The 27,685-nt window shown below is 38.5% G+C and overlaps 1 protein-coding gene across 1 annotated transcript in view; it reads right to left on the minus strand.

Annotated features, from left to right (window-relative positions):
- The window catches only part of ryr1b (ryanodine receptor 1b (skeletal)), a 128,457-nt gene that overhangs the window by 97,380 nt on the left and 3,392 nt on the right, over positions 1 to 27,685 (minus strand). Inside the window, exons 3-4 of the mRNA XM_073850155.1 lie at positions 4,059 to 4,178; positions 1 to 52 (exon numbers count right to left, since the gene is read on the minus strand). The exon at positions 1 to 52 is cut by the window's left edge and continues 50 nt beyond it. Of these exons, the coding sequence (XP_073706256.1) occupies positions 1 to 52; positions 4,059 to 4,178 (172 nt within the window). The remainder of the gene's footprint in view (positions 53 to 4,058; positions 4,179 to 27,685) is intronic.

Raw genomic sequence — 27,685 nt, forward strand, 5'->3', positions numbered from 1 at the left:
AGAGCGACTGCTCCAGTACAAAGGCACAGATTGCCAGATCAGGCGGCACATTCTGCAGACGAACATGAAGAAATACACAAATGTTTAGACTTATGCATGATTAATGGCTTTGAAAATAACAAATAAGGTCGTTACATTGGCAGCATAACCTTACTATTTCATGGGATCTTTGGAAACAACATTTAGTTATGAAAAATGGATGTAAATATATGCATCGCAACACATTTTCATTGTCTACTGCATGTAGACATCTATAATCTATTTCTCTATCTGTCTGTCTGTCTGTCTGTCTGTCTGTCTATCTTCTGTCTATCTGTCTATCTATATCCAGTGGGTACAGAAATTATTCAGACCCCCTTAAAAGTTTCACTCTTTGTTATATTGCAGCCATTTGCTGAAATCATTTAAGTTAATTTTTTTCCTCATTAATGTACACACATCACCCCATATTGACAGAAAAACACAGAACTGTTGACATTTTTGCAGATTTATTAAAAAATAAAAACTGAAATATCACATGGTCCTAAGTATTCAGACCCTTTGCTGTGACACTCATATATTTAACTCAGATGCTGTCCATTTCTTCTGATCATCCTTGAGATGGTTCTACACCTTCATTTGAGTCCAACTGTGTTTGATTATACTGATTGGACTTGATTAGGAAAGCCACACACCTGTCTATATAAGACCTTACAGCTCACAGTGCATGTCAGAGCAAATGAGAATCATGAGGTTAAAGGAACTGCCTGAAGAGCTCAGATACAGAATTGTGGCAAGGCACAGATCTGGCCAAGGTTACAAAAAAAATTCTACTGCACTTAAGGTTCCTAAGAGCACAGTGGCCTCCATAATCCTTAAATGGAAGACGTTTGGGACGACCAGAACCCTTCCTAGAGCTGGCCATCCGGCCAAACTGAGCTATCGGGGGAGAAGAGCCTTGGTGAGAGAGGTAAAGAAGAACCCAAAGATCACTGTGGCTGAGCTCCAGAGATGCAGTCGGGAGATGGGAGAAAGTTGTAGAAAGTCAACCATCACTGCAGCCCTCCACCAGTCGGGGCTTTATGGCAGAGTGGCCCGACGGAAGCCTCTCCTCAGTGCAAGACACATGAAAGGCCACATGGAGTTTGCTAAAAAACACCTGAAGGACTCCAAGATGGTGAGAAATAAGATTCTCTGGTCTGATGAGACCAAGATAGAACTTTTTGGTCTTAATTCTAAACGGTATGTGTGGAGAAAACCAGGCACTGCTCATCACCTGTCCAATACAGTCCCAACAGTGAAGCATGGTGGTGGCAGCAGCATGCTGTGGGGGTGTTTTTCAGCTGCAGGGACAGGACGACTGGTTGCAATCGAGGGAAAGATGAATGCGGCCAAGTACAGGGATATCCTGGATGAAAACCTTCTCCAGAGTGCTCAGGACCTCAGACTGGGCCAAAGGTTTACCTTCCAACAAGGCAATGACCCTAAGCACACAGCTAAAAGAACGAAGGAGTGGCTTCACAACAACTCCGTGACTGTTCTTGAATGGCCCAGCCAGAGCCCTGACTTAAACCCAATTGAGCATCTCTGGAGAGACCTAAAAATGGCTGTCCACCAACGTTTACCATCCAACCTGACAGAACTGGAGAGGATCTGCAAGGAGGAATGGCAGAGGATCCCCAAATCCAGGTGTGAAAAACTTGTTGCATCTTTCCCAAAGAGTGAAACATTTAAGGGGGTCTGAATACTTTCCGTACCCACTGTATATCTATTTGTCTATATATGTTCTGTCTGTCTGTTTATCAATCATCTATCTATATCTTTCTGTCTGTCTGTCTGTCTATATATCTACAACCGTCTGTCTGTCTGTCTATCTATCTTCTATCTATATCTATCTTTTTAAAAATAATCTGGTATACTGGATATTATAATGAAGAATAATAATACTGAAATATTAATAAAATAATCCATATAAAATGTTTTAATTAATTTTAAAATACTGTAAGATCATTTAAAATAAACAGAACAAATATTTAAAAATTGCATGTCTGTAATCAGTCTGTCTATTTAAGGTGTGTGTTTTCCCCTATGGATGTTACCACTCCGTGTTCCTGTGTCTGCCTGTTTCCCGTTGGATTTATTAAATGCTTCTCATTTTACTACGTCGTTGTTCGTCTGTTCCTGCCTGAATCGTGACAGAAAGACTGACCAATACAGTTATTTTTGCGTGTTCACCTCCGTTTTGTTTCCCGTTCGTTTTTTCCAGTCTTTTGTTTTACGTCGTGTGTTTTTCATGGATCCCCTACTCTGCCCAGAATTCCTCCTCCTACGGCTGAAGCAGGGGGAATTACCACTCGAGGGCTACACATTAATGTTCCAACTAGTAGCTCACACCACCAGCTACCCGGACGACGCGCTCTGTGCGTTTTATGAAGCCAGCCTTAATGCATCATGCAGAGCGCCGTCGTCCGAGGACGGCCCTCGAGCAGATTTCGCTGCATTTGTGGAGTGGACACTGGCGAGAAACAGACCCTCGTTCCCCGCCTGTTCCGTGGATAATCTCACCAGTGCCACTCCGGACCCAGAGCCCAGCCAGCCACCCCGACCCACGGATTACGAGCCATTCGTAGATGGAAAGCCCGAGCCCGGAGCGACAGCTGTATGGAGCGCCGATGGGATCATAACTTCCGACCAGGTGCGAGAGCCGGCCATCACAGCTGCAACGGTGGAGTGCTGCGTCGAGCAAGAAGGGGTGGTAGAGAGCCCTGCCCACTGCACCACCACTGAGGGTGAGCTGGAACAAGATTTTGGGGATTTAATTGACTGTTTCACGGAAATACCTATCTGCCTGGATTTCCCACCCACCCTCCCTCTTCTGCCTATGCCTGAATCTCCGCTGGTTCCGTCCAGCCTTCCTGAATCCCCGCTGTCTTCTGTCTGTCCCCTTGCTCACCCTCAGCCCACCATCTGTGCGGTGGGTTCGTCACGGGTCTGCCAGTCTCCATCGGTGTCATGGCTGGAGGATCCCTCACCATCGCCTCCAGCCTCAGAGTCCTGGACTCCGCCTCGGCCCTCCGACCCTGCGGCTCCACCCCGGCTCTCTGCTCCCTCGTCTCCACCGTCGCCCGTCGGTCCACCAGCTCCACCGGGCTCCATCGTCCCTCCGGCTCTACCCTGGTCAGTCGTCGCCCCACCTTCGCCTCTGGACTCTACTCCTCCGGCTGTGCCTCGTCGCTCCGTCCCACCGGCTCTATGGACCTCCTCCCTCCCATGGGCACAGCCTCGGCCCTCTGTCGCTCCGGCTCCGCCGCGGACCTCCGGATCTCCATCTCCGCCTTGGTCGCCAGAGCCTTGGGTTCCGCCTTGGCCCTCCGGATCCGCATGTCGCCCAAGATCATCGGCTTTCCGTCTCCGCCTCGGGCTCCACCACCACCTGCTACGCCTCCGTCGGTCGGCCCCATGGAGTTGTCAGCCTTATCTCCACCATGGCTCCTCCCTCCATCGACTCCACCGTGGCATTCCATCATGGCTGCGTTCTGGGTCTCACCTGGCTCCTCCTGCTCCAGCCCCCTCCTGTCACCTCCTTGGCTCCTCTTTCCGCCATCACCTCCATGGACTGTTCCATCACCATTCTGGACTCCATCTCTTGCCCTCCTCCTGGGAGTCCGTCCTCCGCTGAAACCCCCTTCTAAGACTGTTTGCTGTTTCCCGTTTGTCGGCGCGAGGACACGCCTTCCGGGAGGGGGAGGTAATGTCACACCCCCGGACTTTCATGTTGGTTTCTCCCATTTTCCCCCGCAGTTCTGAGTGTTTTGGTTTCTCCCTCATCGTTGTCACCTGGATGTTTGTAATCAGTCTGTCTATTTAAGGTGTGTGTTTTCCCCTATGGATGTTACCACTCCGTGTTCCTGTGTCTGCCTGTTTCCCGTTGGATTTATTAAATACTTCTCATTTTACTACGTCGTTGTTCGTCTGTTCCTGCCTGAATCGTGACAAGTTTAGCACACCGGATATTTGTAACAAGTAGTGGCATTCCTATCCAGAATATCAACACCCTGACACCTTTTTGATGACTTTACCTGGGCATTTGACGTTGTCTCTAGAAAGCACAGACGGTTCCCGAAGCCTTCACAGGAAAGGCATAGTTTGATCTGCTCCTTCAGAACAGTTGCAGTGCACTGGAGCACAACTTGGTCTTCCTGTGAGCCAGAGCAGGTCATGAAAAGGAAGAGAGAAAAAAAGGAATACAAAGTTAGAGTATGAACAGAGCCAGATGGCAAAAGTGACAATGACTCATGACAATGAGGTCCAATAAATACCTATTCATAGTGAGACGTGCAAACATGCTGAATGATAACACACTGATTAGTGGGACAAACACACACAAGGGTTTGTGCATTCATAGCACACAGTGTGTAAATACAGTAATAAATACACCCGCTTCCAAACACTCTCCACCTGTCACGTATAGCATTCTCAGCTGTTCCCTCCACTGACTCATGATGTAGCCATATCCTGCAATCCCTTCTCCTCTCTCACTCTCTCTCCAACCTCCTTTTCTCCATCATTTGTTCTCTGTCTTTCTCTCTCCTTTATATCTCATTGTCCTAGGTTTTTTTTTTCTTCTCTCTTCTGTAACAGCACTTTTGTCAAAACTCAAACCTCACGATTTATCTTCTACCCTGCTGTACAGGAGGTTTCAGAGAATTAATGTTTTTTCCTGGCACATTCTGTCCCACAATCCCCTGCACAGAGGAAATGGGGCCAGTCTATCCTTTGTAAGGGCACAGAGGCCTGTAAAAAAGCTCCCAGTGAAAGATGTTTAGTCACTAAAAAACATCTAGGATAAAAAGATGATTCAGTATACGACTAGCATTTAAGCCTTCGTGACTTATGCGGTCAATAACACAATGTATACTTACTACTTAAGACCCAGTGATCAAGTTATTAAATTTACAGAGATCACATAGACAGTGATTTTAATAGTTGGTCACATTTGAGTGTTTTAAGGTAGACTGAATTGGACCACAAGGTAAGAGTGGGGCGTGATTGCCAGTTATAATCAAGTTATACCTGAAGTATAATCTTAGATTTGTTGCTGGAAAAAAGAACACTGTGTGTGAGAGAGAGCGAGATAGAGATAGAGAGAGTACAACCCTAATACTTACAGGTATATGAATTTTTAAAATAGCAAAACACTGGGTGACTCACACTTCTTGGACACAATTCAAAACCCAGAGACAAGCAACCATCCTAAATGTTTCACAAATGCTAATACTAAAAGTACAGTGTGACAGATATGTTATTATTATGCATTAAATGAATGGAACACATTTTACACAATATTTATTCTAAATTCACAACATGTAAATGTTTCCTCTGGGGAAGTAAGAGAGGAAGTATCTCCTCAAAATATTGAGAGAGAAAAAATTATAAGCTATTTATTATTAAGTTTATAAAAATGAAGGAACATCAGTGTCACATGTCTGCCTCTGTTTGCACCCACGGACTTTGTTATTGGTTTTTCCCTAGTGTTGGTTTCTCCCTGCTCGTTAAGTTTATCTGGCACACCTGTCTTTGTAATTATCCTCCACAGTATTTATGTCTTGAGTTCTTCCCTGTTTCCTTGTCTGCGATTAACTACGTTACGTGTGTTTGAACTCCCCTGCTCCTGTTTTGTCGTGTATTTGTGATATTGGAATATATTAAAAGAAAGTTATTGGAAGATCCTGCCTTGTGCTTTCCATTCTGCCTCAAGCAGCGTGACAGAATCGCAGACTGACAAATTTAAGTATATTTGGCGGCGTTTTTTCTTTCTTTTTCTTTGTTTTGTTACTTTTCCTTTCCCTCTCCCGGAATGGACCTGCCCGCGGTTCAACTCTTGTGCCTGAAGCAACAGGACCGTTCGCTGGAGGACCACACAAGGGACTTTTTAGATCTGGCGTGTCTTACACACTTCCCGGATCGCTCGCTCAGTGTTTTCTATTACACCAGCCTGAGCGAGCCGTGTAAGGCACGCCTACCAGCGAACGGTCCCAGGGAGAATTTCGCCGCCTTCGTGGAGTGGGTGCTGGAGAATAATGGACTGTATTTCTCTGTCTGCCCGGTTCAGGAAGACCTCTCCAGCCCCACTCCCGATCCAGAGCCCAGCCAGCTGTCACCACCCTGCAGCACGGAGCACCAGCCAGAGCCCGCCGCAGCCGCAGCGCCACGATCTACTGCTCTTAAAGCGACCGAGGACATCGCGACTGACCAGGTGTGTGAGCCGGCTGAGATGTGCGTCACCGTGGGAGTCCTTGTGGAGATCGAGGGCTTAGAGGGAAGCCCCGCCCACACTCCTAATCCTGAGGGTGAGTTGCAACTGAGCTGTGGCGGTTATTATGAGGAGTTATTGGAGATATTCGAAGTGGATTTAATAGACTGGTTTGGGGAGATAATTTCTAACCCTCCTGAGTCCCCGCTGGTTCCGTCCAGCCGTCCTGAGTCCCCGCTGGTTCCGCCCAGCCGTCCAGAATCTCCGCCAGTCTCATCCTATCTTCCAGAATCTCCGCTGGTTCCGCCCAGCTCGTCTATGTCTCCAAAGTTCCCACCCAGCCTCCCTCTCCCGCCTCCACGCAAGCCAGCCAGTCCTTCAGCCCTGTCTCTGCCACAGCCTGTCTGTCCCACAGCTCACCCTCAGGCAGCACCACCTAGGAGTGTGGTGCCATCGTGGGACATCCAGGCTCCAGCTCCACCAAGGCGTGGCGTTCCCCAGTCTCTGCCTACATCCTCCGAGTCCGGGAATCCACCTCGGTCCTCCGACCCTTCGGCTCCGCCTTGGCTCCTGGCTCCCTCATCTCCACCATGGCCCGTCATCCCACCAGCTCCACCGGGCTCCCTCGTCTCTCCGGCTCCGCCTTGGTCAGTCGTCGACCATCCGCCGCCTCGGGACTCCATTCCTCTGGCTTCACCTCGTCACTCTGTCCCTCCGGCTCTGTCAGGCTCCTCCATCCCTCCAGCTCCACCTTTGTCCTCGGTCGCTCTGGCTTCGCAGCGGTCTTCCGGAGCCCCATCTCCACCTCGGTCGCCTGAGCCATCTGCTCCGCCTTGGCCCTCCGGAGCCTCTGTGTCCCCCTGGCTCTCCGTCTGCTCGGCTCCACCTGGGTCACCCCTGCCAGTGGCTCCGTCTCCATCGCTCGTCCCCAGGGTGTCGTCTGCCGGCTCTCCACCATGGCACCTCCCTCCTTCGACTCCGCCCTGGGGCCTCTTCCTGGTTGGGCTCTGGACCACCATCTGGCTCCTCCTGCTTCTGGCTCCTCCCTGGCTCCTTCCTCCTTCTACTCCACCCTGGCTTTATATTCCTAACGTCCTGACTTCTGCCTGCCCTCCACCTGCCCCATGCCCGCCTCCTGAACCCCCACCCTCCCTCCTCTGTTGGACCCCTTAAGGCGCGAGGACGCGCCTTTCCGGGAGGGGGCGATATGTCACATGTCTGCCTCTGTTTGCACCCACGGACTTTGTTATTGGTTTTTCCCTAGTGTTGGTTTCTCCCTGCTCGTTAAGTTTATCTGGTACACCTGTCTTTGTAATTATCCTCCACAGTATTTATGTCTTGAGTTCTTCCCTGTTTCCTTGTCTGCGATTAACTACGTTACGTGTGTTTGAACTCCCCTGCTCCTGTTTTGTCGTGTATTTGTGATATTGGAATATATTAAAAGAAAGTTATTGGAAGATCCTGCCTTGTGCTTTCCATTCTGCCTCAAGCAGCGTGACAATCAGAAGTAATGAAAAAAAAAACAATATAGCCTAATTTAATAAAACACTGTAATCGGAAAGATGCATAAGCATAAGCTAAGGCGAATGCAGTGTTCTGTCACGCCACATTAAAAAGTGTAAAAAACACATTATTGTAATAGACATGTTGTTTGCATTTCGCTATACAACTGATAGATGTTGAAAACTTAGACTTTAAATATCTTGTTTTTTTTATTCCTTCTGATGTTCCTTCATGTTTATAAACTTAATAATAAATAGCTGGTACACTACAAATAATATATCGGGGCCGTTAAATATTATTTCCAATATATACCGTGAATAAAACAGCTTGTGAATAGTCACTTATTTACCTCAGAAACAACAATAATATAACTTATGTTAACGAGTTGGAGTCCACTTCAACTTTTAGAACATTTTATTGTTGTTTTTAATTAAATAGATGTGAGGAATGAAAGATTGGATGCCAGAGATGATTTTGCAGAGTAGATGGTAGAATTTCCCCAAAGAAAACATAATTTAATGAAACTAATTTGTCTCATTTGTCTCCGTTGGCGTTCTTTTTCTTCTTCCGTTTCTTCCGCCATTGCGTCTATGACAGCCCATAGAACCGCTTGCGGGAAAGTTGTATAATTTGGCACACTGATAGAGGACAGTCTCAACATTAATAGCAAGTTTGCAGTCTTTAACTCAAACTCTCTAGCGCCACGATTTGTCCAAAGTTTCACTTTCTTTATGCTAATAAATTTTGAACCGTAAGCCACAAAATCAAAATTCTTTTCTCTGAATCCTTGTGTCATGCCGAGCCGAATGAACACCAAAATTCAAAAATCGTAAGGTTTAGTTTTTTTTTTCTATTTTTAATAGTTCGTAAAACCTACTTTTTCGAACTCGTCCTAGACGGTTTGTCTTATTTTCACCAAAATTGGCTGAGATCATCATCAGACCATGCTGGCAAAAAGTTATTGAATTCAAGTTGATTAGTCAAATCATTCTTAAATAACGCACAAAAAAATGCTAATAACTTCTAATGAAAATAGCTTATTGTAATGAAAGTGATCTCAAAATACTCCTTGGGTCATGCCGAGAACATTGATACCAATTATGCCAAGAACTTCCTGTCCGCCATTTTGATTATTGTAGAAAACCTATTTTTCGAACTCCTCCTAGACTGTTAGTCAGATTTTCACCAAATTTGACTCAGATCATCTTTAGACCATGCTGTCAAAAAGTTATGGATTTCGTGTCGATATATTAAAGCCGTTTTCATTTAACACATCAACGAATTTGCTGAAAAGATGCCACCTCACACTGATTACACCACATCAATTTGGTAACAGCACCACCTATTGGTCAAGAGTAATAAACCATTCACTTACTATTAATTATGAAATTTCCAAAAATGCTAATAACTGTAGATTGCATTAGCCTATTGTAATGAAAATGGTTAAAAATATTCATTGGGTCATGCTGACAACATAGATACCAATTAATAGGCCAAACTTCCTGTCCGCTATATTGATTTATGTTGAAAACCTACTTTTTTGAACTCGTCCTAGACCGTTTGTCGAATATTCACCAAAATTGAGTCAGATCATCTTCAGATTGTGCTGACAAAACCCATTTTCGTACAGTGCCTCTACAAATTTTAGGCTTGATGACAAAATGACTTTATCTCTGCAAAGCTTTGATATAATGACACCAAACTTTGTGTGTGCCTTTGTCACCTCACACTAAACACACCACATCGATTTGACAGCAGTGCCACCTGTTGGTCCAAGGTAATAAGCCATTAAATCATATTATTAGGTGTTCTACGTTATTTTTCTGTATTTTTGACTAAAATCATCTTAAAATGGCTTCCTTTTATTCATTGTTGTAGTTGGTCTGGTGTTCCATGCCATCCTTAGCTTCTCATTTTCCCTTTGGTCTGCTTGACACCTTAATTGCTGCTTACAGCTATATTATTCATTTTGAGGTTATACTGAACAGACATTACATTTAACAGTGTTAATATACAGTGTTTAAGTGTAGCCTATAGATGAACTTAATTTGAAATTTTGTTCGCCAAGTATAAATATAAAACAGTCAACGGCCCCTATAAGAAACGTAATACAGATATGATAACTTGATCCTTAGGTGACAGACTAAAATCATACATAAATCTTTTATGAATGAAGCAGAACCATTAATAAGGGTTGCAGTGAGCACTAAAGCATTCTGAGCCTTTGCTGTCTGATATGGTGGTCTCATGGTAAGCTGTTGTGCTGAGCCTCATGATCTGCAGGCTTAGCTCATCCTTGTATAAATAGGCCCAGAGCAGCGCTGGGATTTGGCAGATGAGGAACACTTTACACCACGAGACGCAAACAATCAGCGCTAATGTGATGTTTAAATGCTTCAGAGCTCATCCAAATTACAGTCAACAAAGAGTGTAGGAGAACAAACTGGGAAGGTCTGGATGAACACCGACCTGAAAACCCAGTCTCTTATCACTGTCACACTTATTTCTGCCTCTTAAAACAGGTATAACATTACAGCCAAGCCATATTTAGGTCTAGATTCACAGCAAGACAACCATAAATACACTTAGGAATTATTTTAAACATGTTTTAAAATAAGTGGGCAGAGATATACTGTACTTTCAACTATTTCAAGATGAGTTAAAACACATTAAGGCCTGTTCATATAAAGTATGATAACTGTATACAGTTGAGGTCAAAAGTTTACATACACCTTTGGAGAATGTGCAAAAATGTTAAATATTTTACCAAAATAAGAGGGATCATATAAAATGCATGGTGTTTTTTTTTTTTTGTGTACTGTTCTGAAAAACTATTTCACTTAAGATGTTTACATGACGTTTACACAAGAGAAAATAATAGCTGAATTAATAAAAATGACCCTGTTCAAAGGTTTACATACACTTAATTCTTAATACTGTGTTGTTAATTGAATGATCCACAGCTGTTTTTTTTTTTTTTTTTTTTTAGTGATAGTTGAGTCCCTTGAACTACCCACTGTTCAATAAAAAAATTCTTCAGATCTCACATTGTGCATTTGATCCCTTTCCAACAATGACTGTATGATTTTGAGATCCATCCTTTTACCCCAAGGAGAACTGAGGGACTGATATGCAACTATTACAGAAGGTTCAAACGCTCACTGGTGCTTCAGAAGGAAACACAATGCATTAAGAGAGGGGGTGAAAACTTCTGAACAGAATGAAGATGTGTACATTTGTATTATTTTGCCTAAATATCATATTATTTTCATTTAGTACTACCCTACAGAAACTACAGAAGATGCTTCCATGCTTCCCGGATGACAAAATAAGTTCAATTTACCTTGATCTTCAAATTCAAAAAGTTTTCACCCCCGGCTTTTAATGCATTGTATTTCCTTCTGAAGCATCAGTGCACGCTTTTACGAATCAAGTGTATGTAAACTTTTGAACTGGGTAATTTTTATAAATCCAACTGTTAATTTCTCTTGGGGACTATATGAATATATCTATATCTTTTATGTGACAGTCAGGTCAGTACTAAATAAAAAATAACATGCATTTTGTATGATCAATCTTATTTTGCTAAAATAATTAACATTTTGTAGATTCTAAAAGGTGTATGTAAACTTTTGACTTCAACTGTATATATCTGATTTCAATCCGTTAACATAAGAATATTACATCATTTCCTATCAGTTGAATGGACCGTGAGCTGACACAGCTGCTTTTTCAGCTGAATATATTCCCTCAACTCTCTACAGAGCTCAAACTGTGTTTACAGATGTGCTGTGGCACCTGTGGGTGTCAAAGAGCACAAGAAGCACAGGTGTTTGATCACCACTGATGTCCCAAAGGTCTCAGTGGGGTCAGAGGAAGCTGGGGGTGTTACTTGATGAGAACAAAGTTGTGCAAGACCACAGTAGCCAATTTTTTTAAGCTGTTACTTATTGATGTGCTTTTCCATTATACTGGTGTATATCATGTGCCTTCAGGAACATGGCAATGAATATTGACAGCCTCATTACAATGATATGTTGTGTCGCAATTCAGCAATAAAGAACAGCAGCAGCTGTTACACTGTACATAGTCATTGTTAAATACAGTCTCACCAGCATTTAACAGAATGTTGAGTCATACTGACAGAATTAACTGTATATCTGTTTAATTTAGTCATTTAAGAAACAAAAACGCTTTAACAAACCTAAAAACTACTTCATGATACATCAAGATTGTATAAACATATAAGTACAATCAAGCTGCCGCTACACAAACAAACTTCAAGAGGGAAAGAGGAAATGCAAAGCACGGCATTGAAACACACAACAACGTTTATAATTAGAAACAGTGTGGGGATTCCCCTTCAGTGTGCTGATAAAGACCTCCTCAAGCCAGATCCCTTTATTTCACTACAGCCATCACTGACCGCTGACACTGACAGATGGAGGGTCGGTGTGGGTGGATTAACAAGAATCGATATGGAGGAGGAGGAGGGGTTGGTGCATTAAAGTCTGTGCCTTTTAAAATGCTTTTGTCTGGCCCAACTAACCTGGACCACAAAGACACATCACTCTTCACACGCTGGACCCCCTACAACTGTTTCCCAATACAAAATGTCACTTCCTCTCTAGGTGGGCTGCCTGTAGTCATGCAGCCACTGTGGTATTTACAGGATGATGGTTATTGTTTCCTGTTGGCACAACGAATTCCAAAGTTGCTTGTTACATATAAAGCACTGCAGGGTTGATGTATTTTTGTAGGGCAACACCCGGTAACAAGCTTCTGTTTCTCTTGTCCTAAAGTCAGTGGGTTTTGTTGTCAGAAATTTGGCTAGTTCAGCCAAAAATGGAAATTCATTTAATTTATTACCTTATCTTCGGAACACAAATTAAGATATTATTGATTAAAATACGAGAGCTTTCTGACCCTGCAATGCAACTACAGTACCACATTTAAGGTCCAGAAAGGTAGTAAGGACATTGTTAAAATAGTCCATGTGACATCAGTGGTTCAACTGTAATTTTATAAAGCTATGAGAATACTTTTTTGTGCACAATGAATACAAAAATAAGGACTTTAATCAACAATTTATTTTCTTTTGCCAGCGTTCAAGAGAGTGCCACAACGCATGTGTGTGGTGCTGCTGATGCAGGAGCCGGCATTCTGACATAAAACATCCATTTTCTTATTTCATTGTCTGTATATTCTAGTTCAAATAAGTAAGGCTGGATGAAAAATCGGAAGTAATCCTCTCTGTCGAAATTTTCAGACATGCTTGAAAACAAGACACAGCATATCCTGGCTTTAACATCAGAACGCTGGCTACGTCGTGGTACACTTGTAAACACATGTCGAAGCTTGACATGTTTCTTTGGACACAAAAAGTATTCTCGTAGCTTCACGACATTGCAGTTGAACCACTGATGTCACATGGACTATTTTAATGATTTTATTGACCTTGAACATGGTAGTTGCGTTGCTGTCTATTGAGGGTCAGAAAGTTTTCAGATTTCATCAAAAATATCTTAATTTGTGTACCAAATATGAACAAAGGTCTTACGGGTTTGGAACAACATGACGGTGAGTAATTAATGACAGAATTCTCATTTTTGGGTTAAGTATCCTTTTAATGGTGGTGGTGTTGAAGTCATATGACCACAGTGTAGTTCATTTATAGCCTACATTTATCTATTTACTTAATGATTATTGATAAATAAAATGTAAAGATTAAAAACTTTTGTTTTAACATTGGAAATATGTGCCTCTATATACATTCCTGCAAAACTGTAATAAAACAACTTGGTATCCTTTTTACACAAAGTATGATTTACAGGTACAGAGTTTAAGCTTTAATAAAGCCTAATTTTCACACAACTACTTTATAGAATATTACCATCCTGTGCGATTTGAAATAATTTCTGATAACTTTGAACATTGTCGTCATATACACTGCCCTCCAAAAGTTTGGAAACGCCCTAGAAAAGAGGGGTTTTGGAAAATATTGGCATGAATCCTTTTTAATTTGTGATAATTTTGCACAGATAAGGGACAAACCACGGAATCATATTTTATTAATTAAACAGTTTATACATAGAAAAAACTTACATTTTCGATTCATCAAAATATCCACCATTAGCAGCCATTACAGCTCTGCATAATCTGGGCATCCAAGCTGTCAGTTTATTCAAACATTGACTGGATATATTACTCCAAGCCTCCTAAAGGATTGCCCAAAGATGATTCACATTATGCTGATATTGTCCAAAACTTTTGGAGGGCAGTGTATGAAGCCCGTGAAACTACGGTTCAACAAAACAGCTCAAATCAGCATAAGGACGTTAAAATATCACGGCTGCATCAACAAATACGTTTTTTTTAATTATTATTACTTTTGCATTTGTTAACACTATTGGGTAGGTTTAAGGTTGGGTTTGGTGTAGGGGTGTATATTTCCAACACAATAGAGCAATAAACTTTAGCGACACTCCCCGGATATTTGAAATGTGAACAGCCACAATACGTAGCTCAAGCAGCTGAATAAAATCACTGCAATATGTGCATGTGCCAATGTAATAAAAACGTGCCACAGTCACGCATTGAACGTGTGTTTTAGCGCCACTCTCTGGACATTTCACTTTGAAACATGCAGCAAGGCACGTAATCACAGTGTTACAGAACTGTATATAGAGGCACGTATTTTCATGAGCCTGGGTTGAAAAAACTGCCATTTTAGATGTTTTGAGTTGTTTTGCAATCAGAACTTACCAACAATTATGTTTAATAATGTAATTCGTGTCAGCGACTGTGGAAGTACAATTATTTCAGAAGAAGATCAACGCCTGCCTCTACAGCCCTACCCACCGATTTGCACGTGTAATGTAAAAAAGGGGATGGAAACGCAGGTCTACACAGAAACCAAATGATAAAGATGGCTCTGAATACAACAAGATGCTGTGCAGTGCTAATCTGTGGAAAAACACAGTCTTTGCATTTCCTTCCTTCTGATCCCAATGTTAGAAAAGAGTTGAAGAACGTTATTTTTAATGAAGATCCAGACCACTTCAGTACGAACTCATTTCATTGTTCACTTCATTTTACTATGGATTTGTTGATAAACAAGGAACACTTCTACACAGGATTATTAGAAAGATTGAAGCTAATAGACAACTATATGGGATCTGAAAGTAATTTCGCCACTCAAGAGTAACTGTTTTTATTACATGGTCACTATTACTTTGTGGTAATGGTTTGATCTGTACTGAGTATTTATGTGTTTTTGACCTAAATCACTGCAGCGTGCATCTGTAAGGAATGTAGGCTGTCAAAAAGACACAACTGTTAGCCAATCATAGCAGTGGATGTTTACTTCCGAGTCTACAATCCGCTACGCATACTTAAACAGAGTGTTCTGATGAGGGGGTTAAAAACAGGACAGAAAATTGCCTATTGTTTCTAAATTATGTTTTTGATTTAAAAATCTTGATAACATTATAAGGGGACTTTAGAGAACAGTACAAAATAATAATAAAGGCAGTTCATGACCACTTTAAAATATGTTCTCTGCACCAGCTACACTCTGGTTTGACAACTTTAGTTTGTTTGAGAATTCTACTAGAAAAAAAGTGATTATTTTCATAATTTCCCTGTTTTGTTTCGAATATTCATTGATATCTTGAATTATAAAGAGGAAAAGCCACAAAATGTGCTTAGTGCAGTACTGACTAACTTATCATTCCTACAGATCCAGAAATAAGACACCTTTTAAGAGCGGCGTATATTTTCTAGCATCAGAGGAACGTGTGTGCATGTCATAACATCAGTGTAGCTCAGTTGACTGGGATTTGAAAGCAGATCTTACTGCAGGCAGTCACTCCAGGAAGGAGATATCACTTACCCTGAAGACAGAACCACAGCAGGTGAAGAGGACGACAAAACGGTTGTCAGTGTCCTACTTCACAGCTTTTTAAAGATTGGCAGCATTTTGACAGCAACAGAAATGCATCACAGAAACAGGCAGCATGATAGAGAGGGTCTACAAAAGATTTGTAATGTCTGTGTCCAGTGGTCTTGAAAGAAAATGTGAGGGAAAAATGATACTGTTGATAAACCTTAAACAGTGGCCTCAAAAATATTTAGACACTTTAAAAAAAAATGTAATAGTATTAGACGCAACATGTTCCACTAACATTTGACATCTAGAAAGTGATGAACATGGTAAATATTACTCATGTAAAATCTAACAAACATATTTTGTTAAAATGCTCTGCTCAGAAACTGGGCTTGAGCTATCTTACTTTGATAAATTGCAGTTGTTTTGATATTTTATCTAATTTGATACCATTCAAACATTTTAAATGAATTTGGTGTCCAAATATTTAGATATAGATCACTCTAGCCATAACTCTTCCTGACAGGAAAATTATGAGTTTATTCTAAACACACATACATCCTACGCTTACAGATGCACTTCTCGAGTCTTTAATTTCCCTTTTCTGCCTTTAACACCACATTAACGTCACTTGAAATATTATTACAGTTCTCTTTCGTCCTAAACATGTTTTGCTGATTCCTTCCAATTTCATCCATCTTTACACTTCTCCTCCTGCTTTCCTCTCTCTCTCTCTCTCTCTCTCTCTCTCTCTCTCTTTCCCGCTCTGCTGTGGGCCTTCCCCCACTCCTTAACATTGCTATTTTGGGTGAGTGCACCTGTCATTCTCACATTCCCCTCCACTGCTGACTGGCAGATAGTTCAGAGGCTCTTTCAGGGCAGAAGAGTCTCTGATCCCACAGCCACACAGAAAACCATGCATTAACTATAATATCCCACGTATAACTATTTAGACCACTTAAACCTGTCACACATGGAGCTACAGAAATTAATACTTTGATTCAACAAGGGTGCATTAAATGTATCAAATCTAACAGTACAGACATTTATAGTACATTGTTACAAAAGTTTAGGGCTGTAAAATGATTAATTGCGATTAATCACGATTAATCACATCTAAAATAAAAGTTTGTGCTTAAATAATATGTGTGTGTGTGTGCGTGCGTGCGTGTGTGTGCGTGCGTGCGTGCGTGCGTGCGTGCGTGCGTGCGTGCGTGCGTGCGTGCGTGTGTGTGTTCTTTTACATACAAATACATAAGTTTAAGGCTGTAAAACGATTAATTGTGATTAATCATAATTAATCGCATTCAAAATACAGTCAGTGCTTACATAATATATATGTGTGTATTTCTTTATATACTAATACATAAGTTTAGGGCTGTAAAATGATTAATTGCGATTAATCGCATCCTAAATAAAAGTCTGTCCTTACATTATATAGGCGTGTGTATTTCTTTACATACTAATACATAAGTTTGGTGCTGTAAAACAATTAATTGCGATTAATCACGATTAATCACATCCAAAATAAAAGTCTGGGCTTACATAATATAGGTGTGTGTATTTCTTTACATACTAATACATAAGTTTGGTGCTGTAAAACAATTAATTGCGATTAATCATGATTAAACACATCCAAAATAAAAGTCTGGGCTTACATAATATAGGTGTGTGTATTTCTTTACATACTAATACATAAGTTTGGTGCTGTGAAACAATTAATTGCGATTAATCACGATTAATCACATCCAAAATAAAAGTCTGGGCTTACATAATATAGGTGTGCGTATTTCTTTACATACTAATACATAAGTTTGGTGCTGTAAAACAATTAATTGCGATTAATCACGATTAAGCACATCCAAAATAAAAGTCTGGGCTTACATAATATAGGTGTGTGTATTTCTTTACATACTAATACATAAGTTTGGTGCTGTAAAACAATTAATTGCGATTAATCACGATTAATCACATCCAAAATAAAAGTCTGGGCTTACATAATATAGGTGTGTGTATTTCTTTACATACTAATACATAAGTTTGGTGCTGTAAAACAATTAATTGCGATTAATCACGATTAAGCACATCCAAAATAAAAGTCTGGGCTTACATAATATAGGTGTGTGTATTTCTTTACATACTAATACATAAGTTTGGTGCTGTAAAACAATTAATTGCGATTAATCACGATTAAGCACATCCAAAATAAAAGTCTGGGCTTACATAATATAGGTGTGTGTATTTCTTTACATACTAATACATAAGTTTGGTGCTGTAAAACAATTAATTGCGATTAATCACGATTAATCACATCCAAAATAAAAGTCTGGGCTTACATAATATAGGTGTGTGTATTTCTTTACATACTAATACATAAGTTTGGTGCTGTAAAACAATTAATTGCGATTAATCACGATTAAGCACATCCAAAATAAAAGTCTGGGCTTACATAATATAGGTGTGTGTATTTCTTTACATACTAATACATAAGTTTGGTGCTGTAAAACAATTCATTGATATTAATCACGATTAATCGCATCCAAAATAAAAGTCTGTGCTTACATAGTATAGGCGTGTGTATTTCTTTATATACTAATATGTAAGTTTAGTGCTGTAAAATAATAAATTGCGAATAATTGCATCCAAAAAAAAAGTCTGTGCTTACATAATATGTGTGTATATTTCTTTACATACTAATACATAAGTTTAAGGCCATAAAATGATTAATTGCGATTAATCACAATTAATCGCATCCAAAATAAAAGTCTGCGCTAACATAATATGTGTGTGTATTTCTTTACATACTAATACATACACTTAGGGCTGTAAAACTATCAATTGCAACTAATCACGATTAATTGCATCCAAAATAAAAGTCTGTGCTTACATAATATATGTGTGTGTATATTTCTTTACATACTAATACATAGGTTTAGGGCTGTAAAACGATTAATTGCGATTATTCACGATTAACTGCATCCAAAATAAAAGTTTGTGCTTACACAACATATGTGTGTGTGTGTGTGTGTGTGTGTGTGTGCGTGCGTGCGTGCGTGCGTGCGTGCGTGCGTGCGTGCGTGCGTGCGTGTGTGTGTTTATTTACAAACGAATACATAAGTTAATACGTAGGGCTGTAAAACAATTCATTGCAATTAATCACATCCAAAATAAAAGTCTGTGCTTACACAACATATGTGTGTGTGTGTGTGTGTGTGTGTATTTCTTTACATACTAATACATAAGTTTAGGGCTGTAAAACGATTAATTGATGTGGTAGAATGATTAAGAAACTTTTACAGCTCTCATAATTACACTTCAAGAACACTTCATTCTGTAAGGGTCAAATAGAAAGTACATTAAAATCATTGCTATATCAATATGAATATATTTGCTCAGCGAGTGGAACAACTTGAGATATTTTTATTGATTTACAGTCTATATTTATATATTTACAGTGGAACATCTGATAAAATTCATCAAAAAATTTATTTTGATATTATCAATAACTGACCTATGGCACGGTAATGACAAACTTTGTTTGGTTAAGCAAACAGATTATGTCTATCTCATTCTGTAAGCCTATAATAACTGTACCATCTCTCTGTCCCAGGGGTCTACATGAGAGGCACTTATAAAAGTTCTCATCACTGATGCAGTTTCATCAACTGCTGAAAACATCTAGAGCTCTTAAACATGAAAAATCTGCAGTTTTATGAGTCATAACCATGACTTCATCAAGTGAATTTCAAAATGTTTGACTCATAGAATCTTACCTGTTCTTATGGGTCATTGTTTAGATAAATGTAAAATAAGCCTAAATAATATTGAATCATTGTTCATATAACAAAGATTCCACAGTAAATAGATACAGCAGTTCAAAATGTTTTTGTCAAAGCCCTTGTTATTCTTAATCTTGACATTAATTTTAATTTTTACACCAGACATATATTAGTTCAAAATATCGGTTGTCAAATCTGCTTGATCTATAATAATCAGTATCGGCATCGCCCTGAAAAACACATATCGGTTGACCCCTAAAATACTCTTTTCAGTATGCTCAACAAACCATTATGCAAGTTAGACAATCTAAGAAAGTTCTACTTGACAATTATGTAATGTTAATGTTCAGTTTAATTTAAAACGCAAACTTACTGATTCACAAGTAAAAGCATTAATATTTTTGAGGTTACAGGAAGCAGAAACCAATTTGATTTTTTTTTTTTTTTTCTCCATGAGCTGAGTTGATTAAATTAAGTCCTGAAGCTGGTTGCTGGATTATTAAATGTTCTCAACTTCTATGTTTACAGTGTAGATTAATAACTGCTGTGAACACAAAAATTAAGTTGTTTTTTTTTGCATCCATAGTTCATTAATGAAACTTGTACATCATTAGAACCCTTTCTACTGCACAAAGAGTAATAATGACTACAACATATTTACATAATATTAATATTAATGAGTAGATAAAATATTCGGTTTCACTTTATTTTGATGGTCCCTTTAACAAATTCTGTTGACTATAAGTAACATTGATCTACAATATCCACATTTACATTTAGGCATTTAGTAGAGTCTTCCGGCCAAAAAGACTTCCAAATAAGGAAAATTAGAAAAGGCACAGTATAAAGCTGGCAAATCTCCATTATAACCTGAGCCATGAGTAATTTTCCATCACACATTACAGTACAGTAGTGGACTCAGAGTTCAGTTAAAGTTTCCGGTTGACGTAAGAGATTCTTTTCTTTAAAGAGATTGGAGTGCTATCAGATTGAACACCTGTTTATTGTGTAAGATGTGGTGATGACAGAGCACATGAACCCTGGCTGTCAATGAACAGATGGTCTGTTGGGGCTGAGGTGTAGATTTGATTATCTGTGGGCTAAGCAAAACATAAGTCTAAGAAAGACTCCTGCTTAACACATTCAGGACCTGAGGAATCTTCTGAAGAGCTCATGGTGTAATCCTCCATCAAACACACACACACACACACACACACACACACACACACACACACACACACACACACACACTTACACCTCTCTTTCTGCCCATGAAGAGTCCCCTGTGACAGACAGGCCCTTATTGTGGGCTCTATCTGCATAACCGAGCACTAAAATTAGTGCTTCTAGAGCCTTCTCTTCTCGTTTGTGAGACCAATCATCACAGATTTGTCTGTTTAGGGAGAACACTTACAACATTTCAAAGAGTAACACAGCAGAAAACCCCCTAACTACTTATATTACTAAGAATGTGAGATGCTGTCATGCTAAATACCTCACAACAGCATTAAACCATTTTTTCTTAGTGCAAAGAACATTTTAAAATTCTAAGAAAAGAACCCTTTTCCTTATATACTCCTAAAAACAAAGGTTCTGTGAGGCGCTTTTCCATAGAAGAACAATTTTGGGTTCCCCAAAGAATCTTTCAATGATCAGCTCCTAAAATAACCTTTTTTTCCTTAGTGTGAAGAACATTTTAATGATCTAAGAAACCTTTTAATATTATAAAGAACCTTTCGTGCATTTGAAAGAAAACGCATCATTGATTTTTAAGGTTCTTCATGGAACCACAGATGCCAATAAAGAACCTTTATTTACAAGATTGTAACTGACCTTTGCAGAATGGAAAGGTTTCATGGATGGTACATTTCTTTATGGAATCATAGATAGATGCAAATAAAAAAAATATTTTTAAAAATGGACTTTTTGCAGAATGGAAGGTTTCATGGATGTTAAAGGTCTTTTATAGAACCACAGATGCCAATAAAGAACCTTTATTTTGAAAAAACTGACCTTTTGCAGAATGGAAAGATTTTATGGATGTTAAAGTTTCTAGATGGAACCATAGATGCCAGTAAATAACTTTTATTTTTAATAGTGTAACAGACATGTTGCAGAATGGAAAGGTTTCATGGATAATAAAGGTTCTTAATGAAAACACAGATGCCAATAAAGAACCTTTATTCTCAAAAACAGACCTTTTGCAGAATGGAAGGTTTCATGGATGTTAAAGGTTCTTCATGGAACCACAGATGGCAATAAAGAACTTTTTTTTCAAAAGTGTATTTGACTTTTTTCAGAATGGAAAGGCTTCATGGATGTTAAAGGTTCTTCATGGAACCACAGATGGCAATAAAGAACTTTTTTTTTCAAAAGTGTAATTGACTTTTTTCAGAATGGAAAGGCTTCATGGATGTTAAAGGTTCTTCATGGAACCACAGATGCCAATAAAGAACTTTTTTTCAAGAGTGTAATTGACTTTTTCAGAATGTAAAGGTTTCATGGATGTTAAAGGTTCTTCATGGAACCACAGATGCCAATAAAGAATCTTTATTTTCAAAAATGGACCTTTTGCAGAATGGAATGTTTCATCAATGTTAAAGGTTTTTAATGGAACCACAGATGGCAATAAAGAACTTTTTTTTCAAGAGTGTAATTGACTTTTTTCAGAATGGAAAGGTTTCATGGATGTTAAAGGTTCTTCATGGAACCACAGATGCCAGTAAAGAACCTTTATTTTCAAAAACTGACTTTTTGCAGAATGGAAAGGTTTTGTGGATGTTAAAGGTTCTTCATGGAACCACAGATGCCAGTAAAGAACCTTTATTTTCAAAAACTGACTTTTTTCAGAATGGAAAGGCTTCATGGATGTTAAAGGTTCTTCATGGAACCACAGATGCCAGTAAAGAACCTTTATTTTCAAAAACTGACTTTTTTCAGAATGGAAAGGCTTCATGGATGTTAAAGGTTCTTCATGGAACCACAGATGCCAATAAAGAACTTTTTTTCAAGAGTGTAATTGACTTTTTTCAGAATGTAAAGGCTTCATGGATGTTAAAGGTTCTTCATGGAACCACAGATGGCAATAAAGAACTTTTTTTTTTTTCAAAAGTGTAATTGACTTTTTTCAGAATGGAAAGGCTTCATGGATGTTAAAGGTTCTTCATGGAACCACAGATGGCAATAAAGAACTTTTTTTTTTTTCAAAAGTGTAATTGACTTTTTTCAGAATGGAAAGGCTTCATGGATGTTAAAGGTTCTTCATGGAACCACAGATGCCAATAAAGAACTTTTTTTCAAGAGTGTAATTGACTTTTTTCAGAATGGAAAGGCTTCATGGATGTTAAAGGTTCTTCATGGAACCACAGATGGCAATAAAGAACTTTTTTTTTTTTCAAAAGTGTAATTGACTTTTTTCAGAATGGAAAGGCTTCATGGATGTTAAAGGTTCTTCATGGAACCACAGATGCCAATAAAGAACTTTTTTTCAAGAGTGTAATTGACTTTTTTCAGAATGTAAAGGTTTCATGGATGTTAAAGGTTCTTCATGGAACCACAGATGCCAATAAAGAATCTTTATTTTCAAAAATGGACCTTTTGCAGAATGGAATGTTTCATCAATGTTAAAGGTTTTTAATGGAACCACAGATGGCAATAAAGAACTTTTTTTTCAAGAGTGTAATTGACTTTTTTCAGAATGGAAAGGTTTCATGGATGTTAAAGGTTCTTCATGGAACCAAAGATGCCAGTAAAGAACCTTTATTTTCAAAAACTGACTTTTTGCAGAATGGAAAGGTTTTGTGGATGTTAAAGGTTCTTCATGGAACCACAGATGCCAGTAAAGAACCTTTATTTTCAAAAACTGACTTTTTGCAGAATGGAAAGGCTTCATGGATGTTAAAGGTTCTTCATGGAACCACAGATGCCAGTAAAGAACCTTTATTTTCAAAAACTGACTTTTTTCAGAATGGAAAGGCTTCATGGATGTTAAAGGTTCTTCATGGAACCACAGATGCCAATAAAGAACTTTTTTTCAAGAGTGTAATTGACTTTTTTCAGAATGTAAAGGTTTCATGGATGTTAAAGGTTCTTCATGGAACCACAGATGCCAATAAAGAATCTTTATTTTCAAAAATGGACCTTTTTCAGAATGGAATGTTTCATCAATGTTAAAGGTTTTTAATGGAACCACAGATGGCAATAAAGAACTTTTTTTTCAAGAGTGTAATTGACTTTTTTCAGAATGGAAAGGTTTCATGGATGTTAAAGGTTCTTCATGGAACCACAGATGCCAATAAAGAATCTTTATTTTCAAAAACAGACCTTTTGCAGAATGGAAGGTTTCATGGATGTTAAAGGTTCTTCATGGAACCACAGATGCCAATAAATAACTTTTTTTTTCAAAAGTGTAATTGACTTTTTTCAGAATGGAAAGGCTTCATGGATGTTAAAGGTTCTTCATGGAACCACAGATGCCAATAAAGAACTTTTTTTCAAGAGTGTAATTGACTTTTTTCAGAATGTAAAGGTTTCATGGATGTTAAAGGTTCTTCATGGAACCACAGATGCCAATAAAGAATCTTTATTTTCAAAAACAGACCTTTTGCAGAATGGAAGGTTTCATGGATGTTAAAGGTTCTTCATGGAACCACAGATGCCAATAAAGAATCTTTATTTTCAAAAACAGACCTTTTGCAGAATGGAATGTTTCATCAATGTTAAAGGTTCTTCATGGAACCACAGATGCCAGTAAAGAACCTTTATTTTCATAAACTGACTTTTTGCAGAATGGAAAGGTTTTGTGGATGTTAAAGGTTCTTTATGGAACCATAGATGCCAATAAAGAACTTTAATTTCCAAAAATGCAATAGACCTTTTGCAGAATAGAATGGTTTTATGGATGTTAAAGGTTCTTTATGGAACCACGGATGCCAGTAAATAACTTTTATTTTTAATAGTGTAACAGACATGTTGCAGAATGGAAAGGTTTCATGGATAATAAAGGTTCTTAATGAAAACACAGATGCCAATAAAGAACCTTTATTCTCAAAAACAGACCTTTTGCAGAATGGAAGGTTTCATGGATGTTAAAGGTTCTTCATGGAACCACAGATGGCAATAAAGAACTTTTTTTTCAAAAGTGTAATTGACTTTTTTCAGAATGGAAAGGTTTCATGGATGTTAAAGGTTCTTCATGGAACCACAGATGCCAGTAAAGAACTTTTATTTTCAAGAGTGCAACAGATCTTCTTCAGAATGATGTCAAAGGTTCTTCATAGAACCAAAGGTGCTATAGAGAATCTTTATTTTGAAGAGTGTAGAATTGAATACAGAAATGATTAATTGCTTTTATGCTTCATGTGCAACACACACATGTAAACACACACACACACACACACACACACACACACACACACACACACTGCTGTCCTCCCTATGGATTCAGGCAAAGACAAAGTAGGACACAGACTCTCTTGCTCTCCCTCCTGAGTGTCAGGATCTTATAGTGGTGAAACTATAAAAGGAAACTGCTGTTATAGCCTGGAACCCGAATACCCCCTCAAATGCACTTTAACACCACTGATGCTATTCTCTCTCTATTTTCCATCTCTATATTTTCGACACCTTTAAGGAGCTCAGTAAAATCTGAAGGAAAGCTATCCATAAGCATTTGCATTTGCATTGATCTCAACGGCAATTGCTTGGCTGGAGAAGGACCCTCTTTGAAATATGGCATCTTTGATCTGGGGCACTTGTTTGCGTCAATCACCTGAGCTGAAAATGCCATGAGATTCATGACATCTTTGATTAGGTAATGCCTCTATTAGAACACTAGGGGTGTCACACTACTCTTATATCACAACTCTTATTATGAAAGAGTGGCATGGCATGACAAAAGTTAGAAAAGAAACAGTCTCAGAAACAGTCGGTGAAAACCAAAGGGCTTTCCTGAAAGGATTCCCCCAAGGACACACACTGTTGAGCCCTTCAGAAAACTGCCAGTTCTTGACTGACCCACACATGCTGAGTCACTGTATGGATAACAGCAGGCACACACTCTCCACACAGCACATAATACTGCATCTTTAAAATATACACAACAAAATTGCACATAATCTGCACCTTTCATCATAATGATGTTGGGATATCAAACCGATTTTGTTAAGCAAGCCCCAAAAAGATTTAATGCCACTTTGATCATTTTTTCTTCAGTCTTTCCATTGCAATTTAAACACGAGTCCCTGCTCGTAACCCATTTTACTTTTCTAATCTTAACTTTTTACGGAAAACAGGGGGGGGGGGGGGTAGGATATGGTTATTGTCTTTATCGATTGTATTGTGAAAAGTCCACGGCTAGACTTTAATGAAAGTTTGCTGAAACAAACCCTAAATAGCAACAGCTATTTATGGCTGTGACTAACCTATAATTACATTATACAAAATGGAAAAATAAGATTCGGTAACACTTGAATTTAGAGACTAGTTCTCACTAACAACTAGTTGCTTACTAGCATGCATATTATTAGCATATCGGCTTATAAGTATTTATAAAGCACATATTCTGCATTACCATATTCCTACTCAATACCTAAACGTAACATCTACCTTACTAACTACTAATAAACAGTAATTAGGAGTTTATTGGGGCTAAAGTCATAGATAATAGTTGGTTAATAGTGAGAATTGGACCTTAAAATAAAGTGTGACCAAAGATTCATTCAGAGGAAGATTAGTATCGTGAGACAATTTTTAGTAGTATTCATGACCTTGAACCACAAAACCAGTCATAAGGGTTATTTTTTTAATTAAGATTTTTACATAATCTGAAAGTTGAATAAATACACTTTTCATTTATGTATAGTTTAAACTACCCAGGATAGGACAACATCTGGCAGAGATACAACTAAAAAAATCTGCAATCTGAGGCTTCAAAAAAATCTAAATATTGAGAAAATTGCCTTTAAAGTTGTCCATATGAAGTTCTTAGCAATGCATATTACTAATAAAAAATTAAGTTTGGATATATTTACGGTAGGAAATGTACAAAATATCATCATGGAACATGATCTTTACTTGATATTCCAATGATTTTTGGCATAAAAGAACATTTTTTTGGGTATTGCTACAGAACATCGCATTTATATATTTAAATTTACATTATAGTATTTATTCATTTAACAAATTATGGTTTTGTTTTCATTTTAATTTTTTACTTTATGTTCAAATATTTTTAGCTACAATTTATATTTTTTTACTTATTTTAGTACTTCAACTTAACCTTATTTCATTTAATTGTTTATATTGTATTTTAGCTATTGTATTTCAATACAATTGTTCTGTGAACATAATGTTCACAGAACATTTTGATTTGGAGTAACATGCAAACTTCACAATAAGTAAAGTAAAACATGGTCTGTAACTTCATGTTTAAATCACAGTGACAACAGGTATGTTCTCTCATACCTGGTTTGGGTTAAAAAAATATTTTAAAGTTTACTACATATACTGTACATTTTTTTCCCTTCCACTCATCCCTCTCTTCTCCAGTCCTCATACAGTGATATAAAAAACAGTGGGAGTGTTGAGAGGAAGAGGTGGGTCATCTCTATCATCCACTTACTGTACACACACACACATACACCCACGCATACACAAAACACAGTCAAAGTATTCACACTTCACAACAGATGACACTAAACATCAACCATAAAACAATTGAAAATTTACCTAAATCAACTTATGTAACCAAACAAGCAAAATGTTCAAAGCTCACTTGTTATACTTTAATTTAAATCTTTATACCTGTAAAAGGCAAGTCTATAGTCAACAATACAACATTGTCTGTTTATGCCCGTGTGGGCACAGAACAGCTGTGAGACTTTGTTTTGGTGTCTCCTGAAGAATATAAAAAGTTGACCTTTTGATCATAAAGGGATTCTCTGCAGCATTGTCATCCACATAACACTCTTATTAGCATTCCTAAAAGAGGCATGAGGGTGTATTATGAGATATCAGCTGACCCCACTGGACAAATGGATTGACAGTCTTCCAGACAGACGTCTCAAAAGACAGCAGATTGCTCTTCAGCATCCATTTATAAAACAAATAGCTACAACAAATTATAATTGGATGCTGCATTGCTCGTCAACTGTAAATAGCCTAGAGTTAGGCCACTGAATAAATTTAAAATTATTTTTTTTTTAAATACTGTATATTTAAAAATCATATGGGCCATTCTGCAGAATTGTTTCAAAGTCAGAGTTGGAAACATTTTTTTTTTTT

Source organism: Garra rufa, chromosome 11 (genome assembly GCF_049309525.1).
Source record: "Garra rufa chromosome 11, GarRuf1.0, whole genome shotgun sequence".
NCBI classification, from domain to species: domain Eukaryota; kingdom Metazoa; phylum Chordata; class Actinopteri; order Cypriniformes; family Cyprinidae; genus Garra; species Garra rufa.